At 39.9% G+C, this 14310-nt stretch overlaps 1 protein-coding gene across 2 annotated transcripts in view; it reads left to right on the top strand.

Annotated features, from left to right (window-relative positions):
- The window catches only part of ITGA9 (integrin subunit alpha 9), a 221026-nt gene that overhangs the window by 150977 nt on the left and 55739 nt on the right, over positions 1–14310 (top strand). For both annotated transcript variants that reach the window (XM_082754412.1, XM_082754413.1), the window contains exon 19: positions 13762–13848. In XM_082754412.1, coding sequence (XP_082610538.1) covers positions 13762–13848 — 87 coding nt within the window. The remainder of the gene's footprint in view (positions 1–13761; positions 13849–14310) is intronic.

Genomic DNA, 14310 nt, shown 5'->3' on the forward strand with positions numbered 1-14310 from the left:
GTAAAACCTTACAAGGGAACTAAGACTGTGGTTTTTTTTTGTTTGTTTGTTTGTTTGTTTTTGTGTGTGTGTTTTTTTTTTTTTTTTAAAAAAAAAAAGAGAGAGAGAAAACACCCCACCAGCAACAAACCAACCAACCACCACCAACAAAAAAATAATACACAAGCCACAACTTTTTCAATATCCCAGTGCAGGAGGTAATGAATTTTACCTTTGCATTTCATCAGTGTCCCTAGATTAGCGTTTATCATGTCATGATTTCCTTCTGTGGAAAAAGTCCTGATGTGTCTTGTGTTGGTGTTTCTGAATGTCCAAAAGCCCTATGTGTGCTTTCAAAGGCATTTCCTGGGTTTTCTGGTTTGCCTTTGGCTGTTGGTGACTGTAGACTGAGCTGAGGTTTATTAATTGCAGGAAAATATCCAGTGCCAAACTCGTTATTATTGTTATTACATTAATAGTATTGTTTACCCTTGAGAATTACCACTGGGGAAGAAGGGAAAAAAAGCTTGATTTTTTTTTATTGCTTCTTCTTAGTCTGTTTTAACTTGTGTTGTTTTTTTTTTTTTTTTTTTTTTTTTTTGGTTTTTTTTTTTTTTTTAGTAGTGAGCTTTTCCATTTGTGTTTTCATTGAACTATATGGAGACGTTGACATTTGAATTTATCTCTTGACCTTGTTCTGAATTTAAGCTTTTCATTAATAACAGTATGAGGAATATTGCAGAGGAATATGCTAATATTCAGTATAATTCACAGCTTACATATAGGAGGTTGTCTTACATGTGGGTATAAATTATCTGTGCTTTCAGAAATATCACTAGGAAATGAATGTTGATTCTTTGGTTTCTGCCATCTGATTTTTTTCTGCTTTTAATTCTGAGAAACATGTTTTGAACTTTTGTTCATTCCTATAGAATGTTACAGCCCATGGGTTATCTGTAATAATCGAAAAACAACTCTCCTCTTAATGTTGCCATGCAGCCATGATTTAGTAGTGAGGTGTGTGCACATATATGTATGTACATCTGCATGTGTAGTCAGGATGAAGGACAGCTCTCCCCCGACCCTTTTCTCCTCCTAACCGCTTCCCTGTCTCTGACTTTTGTCTGAGCTATTGAAGAGCATGCACTCATATGCATGAGAATGCACTGCTGTTATGAAGCTTATCTTAATATCCCTGAAAGATAAGAACATTAAATGACCTGTGTGATTAGAATTCACATTAGAAGTGGTAGTTGCTCTTTCCAATACTGAGCTGGAAAGCTCACGCAAAAGTAAATGACATTTAGAAAAATCTACTGAGAAGTCTCTGCAAATGTATGTATAACTTGCACATTGCCCATATTTGGCTCCTCAGCAATATCTGCTGATGGTAATAACCTATGGGGCACAAAATACCTGCGGTAAAGTGGCTGTGTTAGGGTCATTTGCAGTGTGTTTGCGTGTGTTATTGGTTTTGGCTCTAGGAAATAGTTTCTTTTGCTTGGCTGCAAAGACACAGTTAACTTTTTATTTCACTTTGTGCCTTGTTAATGAATGGAGTAATGTGCGTGTGTGTGTGAAAGATAGTTGGTTGAATTTGTTCAAGAAATGGTACAATATGAATACGTTAAAGTATAAATATTTCTAACAACAGTGGGTCAACAAAGGCATCCTTTATGTCCGTAATCCTTCTAGGGATGTAACGGGACATAATCCTTCTAGGGACAGTCCTTCTGCAAGCTAAGGCAGAATAGTCTAGCAGTTCTTACACAAAGAGAAGAGGTCCCCCTTGCCACCTCCTGTCCCCTTATCTCTTTGAATGTGTTCATTGGGTGGCGTTCGTGGGATTTCAGGTGTGCAGAGGATGTTTTGGTTGGGAAGAGCTCAGGATGGTTTCTGTAGACAACTTCTTCAGGTTGAACGATTGGTGTTGCCAGTTGTGTCAGTTCTTTGATCCAGGAAGTAAAACAACACTTAGCTTTATTATTACCCTTCTGAAATTACCCTTAAGACTTTTTTTCTTAATGCAGCCATAAATCTGTTCCTATATATTTATAGGACAAGGAGTATAGCTATAGGAGCAGCAAATGTTTTGGGAATACGTGTAGGATCTGATCATTTTACATGTGGAGGTATCTGGCACACGCAGTGTAGCGTCTTCCTAACTTTGATACAATTATGACATGCCTTTCTGCCATTTCTCATTCTAACCGCATATGTCGGAGGAAATAAAAAAAAAAAATCAGTTCATGGTCATATGAGCGGAGCCAATGAGTTAATCCCAGTTCGAAACCACTATGTGTATGCCTGTCTTCCTCAGCTGGAAAAGAGCATGAGCAAAGCCATTAACAGAAAGCCTCAAATAAGGTTTGATGTTAGCTTTTTCTCTTTCAGTCTTTTTCCCCCACTGCCTGTACATACTTCTGCCGTGCTGCATGCAAAGAAGAGCACTAGCAGAGGGGCCTGTTTATTGTTTTAGCTAGCAAGTTCCAAGCAATGAATTGCTTGGAATAGAAAGAGAAACAATAATTACATGTTCCACTATAAAAAGCACTCATTATGTGAAAGGCATTTGTGTCTTAATAGAAGTTGCAAGCCTGATTCTTTAGTGAGGGTTACAAAGGACAGGTGAAAACTGGATCACCAGAATGAGTTTTGTTTGTTTTTATTAAACTTGAATTCACATAGGCTTAGATATTAATTTCTTGGTCACGATGGACATGAATTACATTATTTAGTACGTAAATTAAGATCGCAAAACTGTCTTGTGTTCCAGGCTCAATGCTTCACCGATTAGCATTTTTAGCAGCTTTTAATTGTGGAGTGTCATTAGCTGTCCCTTCCTACAGGCAGGCAGCCCTGTTATCTCTGCTTTCTTTTTTTCTCTAAAGGGGGGAAGTGAAACAATGAACCAAAAAGGCTGCTTTTGAGGAACAGCTAATGGTAATACAGCATTAAATTAAGTAGTCTTGATAGAAGTAGCTTGTCATTGTTTCACATCCTTTAAAAGGAAGGAAGAACAAAAGAAAAGATTGATTTGCAAGATGGAGAAAATAAAAGGGGGTCCAAGTGCAAGTTGTGCTCTCCATGCCAGGACTTGCTTAAGATTTTTATTTTTTTTTTTTAATACCGTGAAGGACAGAGGATTCTATATAAATCCTTCCTGTGAAAAAAACACTCTTCCTTTTCTGATCGAAAATGAATGAGCTGCCACTGGGACTGATACTGATCTTACTCCAACATTTCCAGGATCGTTCTTCTGCAGAGCAGGCACATTGCACCCAAAGTCCCCCTGAGCTGAGCATTAAAAGCAAGGAGCTTTTGCAGGAAGTGGCTGGGGGAAGCTCTCAAACCCATGCATGGTCCTCCAAAGCCTCAAATCAGCAAAATGCCTGGGAAATTGCACGACAGGAGGTTTCCCCTCAACATTTCTAGTGCCTCCAGTCAAGGTAGCTGCTGGCCCCTGCAAGTCTGTCTCCTTTGCACCTTTTCAGCTCAGGTGGTTGCCCTCCCAGCAGGAACTAGGAAGTGTTAGAGCCACGTGGAGATGTGGAGGAAAGGCAGCTTGAACTTTCTGGCCCCAGGAAAACATTTGTTTTGGGTTACGTTCAGGAGTTAGAGAGGTTTTCAGGAGCCTGAGATTATCCTGACTGGACCGGCAGACCCTGTGCTGAGAAAAGAGGTGTGAGTGCCAAGTCTGAGGTAACGCATGTTCCCCAGAGCGTGGATGTAGCTACACAGGCCAGAACCCCAGCATGTGTTCTTGAACTGATGATGACAGCAATGATCACAGAATCACAGAATCACAGAATTTTCTAGGTTGGATGTCACTTCTAAGGTGATAATTTCTGTTGGGAAGGGTGGGGGAGAGGGGAGGGAAGGGGGAAGGGTGGCCTCAGAAGTGCAAACTTTTCATTAACAGCTATATTCCAAAAAATACAAATTTGCTCTGGTGAGACGTATTTTCTGCCATGACTACTTTCATACCACTGTCTGTGAAAGAGTATAAAAGCAAGAATAAGGCACTTATCTCTATTACAAGCTTTTTTGAGATATAGTAAAGAGATCCCAGGGAAAGTCCAGTGTCTCCAGCTCACCTGGATGATTCCACTGTTGGCACTGGTCACCCACTGCTTTAAGTAGTTGGGGCATGACATCCTGTACATTGGGGGCATTTTTATCAGTTTATCCTGGATAACAATCTCTACATGACTTAGTCATATGTCCCATTGTGCCCAAATTTAAATGGCATTCTTTATATTACTAATAACATCCAGCTCATGCCCAAGGATGCCCCACAGGATGAGCATTGTTGTGTGGGCAGGTGGAAGCCTGACCTTTAAGCTGTTCCCACTCTGCTAGTGGAGTAAGTATAGCTGTACATTAACACATAAAAACAAAGGTCAGGAGCAGCATGGCTGAAACGTAGTCAGTCCCTCAATGAATGAGGGACAACTGACCTACTAGCTGTAGGGGGGCAGTGGCTCTTGGTGAAGTTCCCTGGCTTGTTTTTTTCTTTATGTTGATTTACTAAGATCAACAGCACTCATCCAAAGTTTTTTTTTTTTTTTTTTTTTTTTTAAAAAAAAAGATCGCAAAACTGTCTTGTGTTCCAGTCTTGTTCCAGATCGCACAACTGTCTTGTGTTTTTTTTTTTTTTTTTTAAAAAAAAAGAAAAAGAGAGGGGTTTAGCTTTTGTAGTACACTGGAAGCTGATGCAAGTCCAGTTGGTCTGTTGACAATGGGAATTTGTGTGCTGGCAAAGGAGATGAAACTTCTTGGAGTAGCACCAAAACTCCCTTCCTCCTTACAACTTCACCAGCTGCCCTGTAGGTCCCTTAAAAGGTAGGAGTTGCAAAACTACAACTGTTTTTATTGACCTGTTCAAAAATGTGTTTGGGGACTTAATGACCTACATAAGCCGAGTGACCGATTTCTGGTGCTACTTAGGTTTCTGAGGTGATGTACTTTAAAAATCTGCTGTGCTAGCTTTTTCTCAGTTAAGATAAATGTTAGGAGAGAAAGAGAAAAATAAGAATGCTGAAAATATCCAGCAAATAGAAAAGCTTTGTTTTTTTCTCCCTCCTTTCTCAAAGATTTGCTGTGTCGGTTGGGATTGGTGATCTCATGCTCTATAAACAAGTTCTGTCAAGGGTGGAGAGGGAAGAGGAGGGAGGCTCTAATTAATTACATAGAAATAGTTGTTTTCACAAAATAAGCATCAAATCCAAGATGTTTGAAGCCAGGCTTGCTGGGCTTGGGGGTGGGGTGTGCCTACAGCATTTACTAATGAGATCATGGAATAGGATGGGAAATCTCTCTCTGATGTCAAATAATTTTGTTGTTTCATGAAGAGAACTAGGAAAAAGAGGTTCCCTATCACCTTTCAAGCTTATTTTGATAATGAATTAAAGGATCGATTCATTATCAAAATTACAAGACCAGCCACCCTGGTTCCCCAAATCTTTGTGTGTGTGTGTTCGTTTGCGTGTGTGTCAGTGTACTTGGGGTATGCGGTTTTGCTTGTTCATGTGAGTGGTGGCATGGACAATGCTCTTTGCCAATGAAACAGCAATTTGTGGAGCTGCAGAATTTATGTGTGATACCTCACGTTTGCCAGCTTAGTTTGTTGGGATAATATCCCAACGCTCAAAAATGAAGGAAAAGTTTTAGTCCCTGTGATGCCTTTTGAAACAGACCCTTGCAGAACACGTGGTATTTTTATTCCATCATGTAATTTGATTGGATATCCAATATTTTTCAATCATTATATTCAGAAGACTAAATAAACGTTGTCATAAGGCTAACATCTAGGTGAGCAAGTCCCTACTGAATCTAATTCCTTCTCTATAATACTTTTCCTGGTAGGTACTGACTCTAGAATATCTTTCACATGATAGTTGCCATTGCTGCTGATTTATCACTGAATTGCCCTTCACATTATTCACATTGTTGCTTGCATTCCACCAATGTTTGGAAAACACAGCAGGAGAAACCTGTGAAGCTGGGGCTACAGAGCTGTTATGATGCAGGAATAAAACCCATCTTAAAACAAAATTCATGATGGAAATAAATTACTTTCTGTGTTTCCTTGTCACCCAATTTGTGTTGGCAAGTGGAGAAATGTACCCAAGAGTTTCTGATCATGAGATTCAGAAGTTCGAAGTTGCTACATTTACCACATGTCAAGAAATTGAATAAAACTCATGAGACTTTTGTTCTGAGAGCAAAACTCACTGAAACGTACGTGAGGACTTTTCCTAGATCTTCAATGGCTTTTAAAGTGATGTTCACCTGTGCTGAACCACTGCAGTCCACCTTCAAAGCTGCTGTCAGCAATAGGGTCTTTCCAGGTCACAGACATGCTTGGAGCTCACAAAAAGTCCTATGGCCTTCCCAGCTGGAAAAGAGAGAACCAAACTCTCAAAACACTAGCCTCAGTCTGTGAGGTCCTGAGATTTTTAAATGTCACCGTTTCAGTCATGACAGATGCCTTCTACTTGAATTATTGTGTAGCACCGGGAAGAGTTCTCCGTTTACAATACCACTGATCCTCTTTGTGTTCCTGCAGTTTTAAAATACCCAGCAAAGCACCATTTTGGAGGAAAGCATGGTATCTATGGAATTGTATTAGAAAATCCATCCTGTTATTTGCACAAGAAAGGACCTGCAAGATGAAATTACTTGAGCTGCACTTGCTTACAGTCATAGGGAAACTCAACGTGGGCCATCATTTGTATTGAAAAAATCCCCAAGCTTTCAGGAGCTGAGGCTTTCCTAATTGCTCTGTACGTGTGGGTAACTGTGACCCACATTCTTTGGTGACCTTTGTTGCTGCGGAAGGAAAGTAAATCAGTATACTCAGGTAGCTATTGAATGAATTTACTAATCTTCATGTCCTTGAAGCCTCAGTAAAGGTATTAAGAGGATTGTGAGGCAGGGAGAGCGAAGGGTAGGATCAAAATAAAAATTATTCTCAAAACCCTAGGAAAACCCGCAGTGGGGGGAAGTTACTGAAGTACAGCTGAAGGGCTTACACCAAGATTATGAACAGTAATTTGAAGAAGCCATCCCAAACATCATCAAAGAAGTGGTCGTTTATTTTAGGTTCCTGACCTGAAAGCTGTTGGTGCTACCCAAGTTTGCTAGCTTAGTGCACAGAAGGAGGTTCCAACTGTGAACATACACATGTTCAGTGATATCTCCCCAAAGTGAGAAGCTCTCAAAATGCAGTTCATGTTTATATAATTGTCCTTTTGGGAACAAAGCATCCAGATGTTTGTCTAATCTCTAATTTGGGAAAGTGTCCTTGTTCACCAAAAATTCCAATTTGTAAATTGAAATTGCTGAGATACAAATATGTGCTTTAAGACAGAGGCCATAATGAATATAGGAAAAAAAATGTAGAAATTTAGCTAAATTATTTAACTGAACTCTATTTTTCCTAGTGTCTGATAAAAGCCTCTACCTTTGGTGTGCAGGTCAGATACACTAAATCTCCAAATAACTAGTGGGGAGAGTTAATTGTGAAGTCTATATATTGGAGAGTCTGTACTGCGTAGACTTAAAGTATCTAACTTTGGAGATTTAACACAGCAGGAAGTAGACGGTGCAAATAGCCCTCCTTAGTGCACTTGTAGGACCTCTCAGGTGAGGGTAGGTGGTGCCCTGTGGTGTCCAGTTTGGTGTTTCTCAGACAGACAGGTGTTATAGAGCAGGAAAAGCAGTAAGAACCAAGAGCATGTTCTCTGGCAACAAGTGCAGGGTTTCTCAGTATTTGCTCTTGGCACTTTTCTTTTTTACCCATAGGAAAACCTGCAGTAGGATGAAAAAAACTAACAAGTAAAAGAAATTCTCAACATCTTCAAAACAGGGGTGTTCTGCCAACATGTTATCAAGGCTTCCAGGACATTTTCTTCTCTGTTCCAGAGCGTATGTGCTAGCAGCCAGGATTTGCAGGGGGGAGACATTTTATCATCTAAACAACAAAAAAAGCCTTAATTTGAATATAACCAAGGAAAGAGAGAAGTAATTTGTTCTTAGATGTAATATCTAGTAAGTCTGATGTTTTGTTCTGTTTTGTTTTTCTGCTAAAAAATATACAGTTTATCCTAACAATTCTGCAACAAAAATATTTTCAGTGCCTTTTATTAGTGATTTTAATCCATTCAAAAACAACCGTGAATCAGAAGACTGTTTAACAGGATTAGGTCATCTCTGGCACAGATAACCAACAGTATTCAGAGCAGTACCCAACTCACCATCAGTGCAGGAATTAATATAACTTTCTCTTGACTGTCTGGTATGATTTTATTAAAAAAAAAAAAAAAAAAAGTTGTATCCATGACATAATTTTGCTAAATTCTACAAGTTGAGTACTGTTCTAGTGCAGCTTCATGCTGACACTGAAGATGCACTATCTAGTAGTAGCTCATATGCTTAAAAACCAGAGATCTGACAGAGAATAAATGGGTGTTAGGATGGTTGAATTCACACCTTTCCTGTGAGAGCACTGGTGAGTGCAAATTACAGCACAAGTGGCCTATACTTTTACATTTGTTTGCTTTTGCTGATAGTCATAATTTGGTAGAAGAGTTGTCAAATAGATAAGAGCCTGGTAGCAGATGGTGTTGAAGGGGAACTAATGGGCTGAGGAAGATTACTTGAGGGCTTGCTTGAGGTATCAGGCTTGCAACAATTCATGGGTGGGGATGAGCAGTGGGAGCAGGTCAAAGCAGCGTGCTGATGACTCCAGGTGGGGGGTGACCTCAGTTCAGAGGAGGATGGTTCTGACTTTGGGGAAGAAAAGAATAACCCTAAGGATGGGAAAAATAAAACCAGAATAATGTGATTATAGGAATTGCCAGGTCAGGCTGAGGGAAGCAGAAAATTTTTTCCTCTGAGGTTGAAGCTTTTTGTTTGGACATGAATGAGGCAGAGGAGGTTCAGGTTGTATCAGCTGATGACTAAGTCACCACATACCAGCTATGCGAGATTCATATGGGAAAAATGCATTTGTGATTTGATTTTAAAACTGCTAGTTGAGTTGAAGCTCAGGAAGTTTCAGTGCCCTTGTGCCACTTCATGTATGGTGTTTGTTTCTGGTCATTGGCATTCAGGAATGGGGAGCACAAGGAGCAATGTCCTGTGTTGGTATGTCAGCATGAAGACTCTTCCCAGAGGCAAGCCTCTAACCTGTCACTGTGTTTTATCCAGAGCCAGGCAGCCTATTTTGCTTCCTTTTATTGTTTTCATAAGACATTCTCTTTTTCTTTTCCTTAAGTCTTAGATTTGGCAGTTAACCAAGTTGAAAATGACCCTTTGAGGTCAAAGTAAACAATATTTAAGAAATCTTACTTAAAAAAAAAAAAAAAAAAAAAAGTCTCTTTCAGGAGGACTGGGGACAAAGAGCAGCTGTCTTTGCACAGTGCTTGGGTCTCATAAGTGGTCTTCTTCAGGATCATACCTAAAATACTCTGGTCTTGTGCTCCAGCTGGCACTGGTCCCATCTTTGTATCCTGAGAACATTACGCCCATCAAACATCAAGGGAAGACAATCTTTCTAAATGCTAAGATGCATGCAGTCAAAGGCTTACTTAGTACAACCTGTTCTAGTACTGACAAGCTATTTTCTTAGTGATGATCTATCTTATGTGGCCTGGAAAATGTAAGGTTCTCTTGCAGTCCAGTTACGATCTCTGTGACAGGGAAAGAGCAAAATTTTGGGTTGTTCCATGTGTTATATCCTTAGATAATCAGCAAGGTGAAGCCAGCAAAAAGGGTATTGCTCTTGAGTTATTATATTGTAGGATAATGATCCTAGCATCCCATCTGTGTGGTTAAAGTGCTTTATTCATGTTGGAATGCTTTCTAGGCCAAGCTGAATGTTTTGTTTGCCTGTTTCAAGCAGATTATTCTGTGAGCCTCTTGCTTTCTTTTGGTTATATAGCTGAGCTATTCGGGGCAGTAAGGACTCTACTGCACTTAGCGTGTGGGTTAGGGACAAAGCACGAGGAGACATTACTCCTAAGCACTCCTGAGCACTTGTCAGCCAGTAGTCAGATGTACTCCGAGCCTCCACGTTCAACAACAGACTGCTTCTGTGGAGACAGGTACTGGCCAGAGATGCCACTGGAGAAGAAAGCTGCTGTCTCCCAGTGCAGGCTGCATGGTACGCCAGATGAATATTTGAAGCAACAAGAGGTGGATCTGACTCAGGAAGAACACAAGAGTTACTGAAATTTCTTCTCCTTTAAGTCTTAAATTTAACAAATAGCAACATTTCCAGGCTGCTGTTTCTCCCATACAATGTTAATATGATCATTACCAGCTTCCTGCACTACTTTTTTGAAAACTACATATCATATTTACGCTTTAAAACAAACACCCCACAAGTAAGGCCATTTTGTTACATCTCTAATCATACCCTGGTTACATACCTCAAGGAATGTATTTGAGAGGATTATGCTTTAAAATTTAGGTTGAATTATTTTTCCCCATGTGCCCCTTATGATGGAGTTAAAACTTGACTATTTCATTGCTCTTGCCATAATTATCAGGAACTTTTCTTTCTGCGATAAAAGACTTGGAGAAACAGACTGTGAGCCAGCCTGAGCTTCATGTTTCTCACACCCGGGTCTTTATTTGTTATGCAGTAATAGTACAGCTATTTGGCTAATTAGCTCACTCTTTATCTGATCTTCTCCTTAAAATATGAAAAACTGTGAAATGTTTCAGAAAGAAAACAAAGTTGTCTAGATAAAACTTCACACTCTGTAACTGGAAGGGAAGCTTCCCTTTGGCTATGTTTTCTAAGCAAGCTAGAAATTCTGCTAGGGAAACTCACGCAATAAACTGCGTTCTCAGCTAGGCTGTATTGTCATAGAGAAGCACTGTGCACTTAAAGTGTTACCTCACATCATTGAGAAGTGGCACCAAAATTTCTGGAAGCCCAGAAATCCCCTGCCGCTGTTCCCTATTTTTTATTAAGGCACCAAAAATCTATCAGCTTTCTGAAAACTGAACTTAATACTTGCTGTGTGTCCACACATTACAGAGCTGAACACCATAGGAAATCCCATAAAAACAGTTTTTTCCCTCTCCAGAACAGTATGCAGCAAATAAGCCTGAAGCCAGACAGTAAGTGATGAAGGAAAAGCAAATAGTTTACCCATTATCAGAGCTTCTTAATACTAATCACAGATCAATGAGTCCATAGAAAAGGTTTGTAGGTACTCTGGGATTTAGAAACATGCAGAAGGCTGAACCAGTCTGGTACAGGCAAACTTACTTCTGTTATTTCCTAGCATTGAACAGTTTGAATTTGCAGCATTAATAATGTCCTATTAATGTTAATCATTAAACTGGTTGGTATGCTAATGAAGCCAGAAGGTCTTTCAGGTCAATATCAATACATCTGTCGAGCTGTTGCGAGCAGTAACAGCAAAACCAGCCACAATGCAGTGTTCCCTGATGCTTCCTTAGCAGGCCCTTATAAACAACTGGCATGTGCCTGCCTGTTGTCTGAACTGCAAAGGCAGGCAGCCACCAATTTGCAAAATGAAGAAGAATTGCACTTCTTCCATTATCAAGATGAGTGTTCTTTCTGTTACTGTGTTTTTGACATCTCTGAAGTGATACGGGCTTGGGGAGGGGAGACAACCTCTTGGGTCTGTCTGGTCACTGTCACCACCAGACAGCTATGTAAATAGAAACCCTTCTTGAATGAGCAGAGACAGGGAGATGATGAAAGAGAGTTCATAGGTTGCCACAGTTAGACAGCAAGGGACATCAGAACAACACAGAAATGAGAATGTTCCCAGAGGAAACAGCTGTGAAAATTTTCATTTGGTTATGCAGCTGCTCAGTTTGTGTTCACTTGATCACTTGAATAAAGCTGGAGAACCTCCTGTGTAGCTCAGAGGAAGAGGCAAGTGAAGGAGATGCTGCGCCCATGAAGTGCTTTCTTTGCTCTTATGTGTTAAATGGAGGAGAAAATCTGACACAGAATATGAGGATGGCAGCTTTATACAACTGAATCTAGATAATTTGATTTGCTGGGCAGTGCCAACTTTTGTTATTTTGCAAATAAAGTCTACTAAAGATTGCAACAAAACAAATCCATAAAGAAAATGTACATGGAGGACACTACTCTGGCTGTTGAGTAGTGCTGGAGTAATTTCATGCCATCAGGCATCTCAAAGCATACATGGATTTTCTCCTTATATTACTTTCTTTACATGTGAGACCAGTGAAATACTGAGAGAAGAAAGCATGAGGGACATACATTTCTATAAATGTGTGCCATGATTTGAACCGTGATGTTAAAGGAGATTTTGTCCTTCAGATATTGCAGAAAGCAGTTGAAAGATCAAGACTGCAGTTAGGAAAGAAGTAACATCTGTAGAACACTAAAGCCATGCTCCTATCAGAATGTGAAAGCCAGAGAAGCATTTCCTGGAGATGCTTAGTCTGAGTCCATGGTTCACGAAGCCACTTTAGCACATACTTGTTCTAGATGTGAATGGTACTCATGCAAATACCTAAGTTGAAGTATGTTTAAAGCAGAACTCATAAACAATTTGGGAGATGTGCATAAGGAGGCAGACCCTGGGCTTTGCAAACTACTCTGGGTACTTAAAATCGGTCAAATAAACCATATCTCCTGTACCTCTGAGATTCCCAGCAACATGTCTAGAATATAGGTAATTTCTAGATTCAAATAGCTAAATTCGGGCATTTGTATTGTAGCTGCATACTTCAGTACCACAGTGGTGATCTAGACAATACCAGGGCCTTGATAACTATTCAGTTTAGTCTGGAATAAGCACCTACATTTGGCCTGGCAAACAGTTTTCTGGCTCCATCGACTATGAAGGGAGCATCTAAGTTACATAGCAGGCACCTAAAAGTGCACATCAGACTGTGGAACTGAATCCTACCCCTAAAGTTTTATGTGATGAACTTATTCAGAGTGACAGAACACACAACTGTTCTGTGATAACCTGGAGATGAGACCATGCTAACCTGGAGCCAGACATTATTTTTATGGAACAGTGAAACACTTTCTATTCAATAGAAGCACTTCCCTTGGTTTAATGGAGTCACCAATCAAGCAGGATAGGGCTTCTCTAACGTTTTCCTTTGTATTATGGACAGTGTTCATAGTCTTTCATTTCTTATCTTGAGGAGAGGCACATCTCCCTAATTTATTTATGCCACTGTTGTATCATTAAAGAAGGTTGGTACCCATATCATTGCAGCTCATCCTGTGAACCAAAGAGAACAGGGCGGTGAATAATACTAGGACCAGATGAAGTTTTCTCCAGCATCTGTGCCTGTCCTGATTTAGTCACTGTCACCCAATACAATTCTGTCTTCATAATACTGGGAAAACTGATGTGGAGAACCTGTATTCTGGAATATTTGAAAGCTCTTTTAAAAAACAATGGGAATAACTGATGGTCTGAGTTATCCAAGAACTTTGGGCTGGTCCCCTGACTCCATTGTGTTTAGTCGTGCCATATTTCCCCGTGGTCTGGCTCTCAGAGCAACATTCAGATGGTTGTCCACGTCTCAGTGCTGATCTTACTGAGGTGGAGTCAGGAAGTGCCTCATTGCGCCTTTCCTTATTTAAGGAGTATTAGATTTCTGGGAATAACAGTGCTACGATGGGAAATGTTTTGTTTTATAAGATCATTTCATCTCAATGATATTTATTGGTAATCCTTCTCTTATTCACCTCAAATCCATCATCTCAAGGTCTTTTTTATTTTCTTACAGGAGGAGCTGGGCATTGCCTGTGAGTTGTTGGAATCAGACTTCCTCAAGTGCAGTGTGGGATTTCCTTTCATGAGATCGAAATCTAGGGTAATGTTGTGATATTTTCATCTGCTGAGTGATGGTTTCCTCCTCTGTTTGTCTCCAAGGAGTAGTGGGAAGGACAATTTCTTTGTTAAACGTGTGTGGCTGATACTTTCTGTAGTGTTCTAACCCAGATACTGAAGCCTTTCATTGTTGTGGGAAGGCAGATGTACTTTCCCATCAGATACATCCAATGGTAATACCCTGTGCATTGCAATTGAATGCTCTTCAGAAATGATGCAAGAGCTGTAGCTACCAAAAGCTTAAAATTTTCCTCTGCGGAAAAATAGGGAAGGATTCTGACTTACTTGTATTGCCTTACTCAGTTTTTATGTTTGCCTACTTTCACTTGGTGCAACTGCATTCATATGAATGACATTGAAAATGCTGCAATAACTTTTTCATATTATGTTTTCCTGGTAGCTTTTTTTGTTTGTTTGTTCTGTTTTCTTGGAAGATTAGTAGAAG

This window comes from Aythya marila, assembly GCF_965140915.1.
Source record: "Aythya marila genome assembly, chromosome: 2".
Taxonomy (NCBI): domain Eukaryota; kingdom Metazoa; phylum Chordata; class Aves; order Anseriformes; family Anatidae; genus Aythya; species Aythya marila.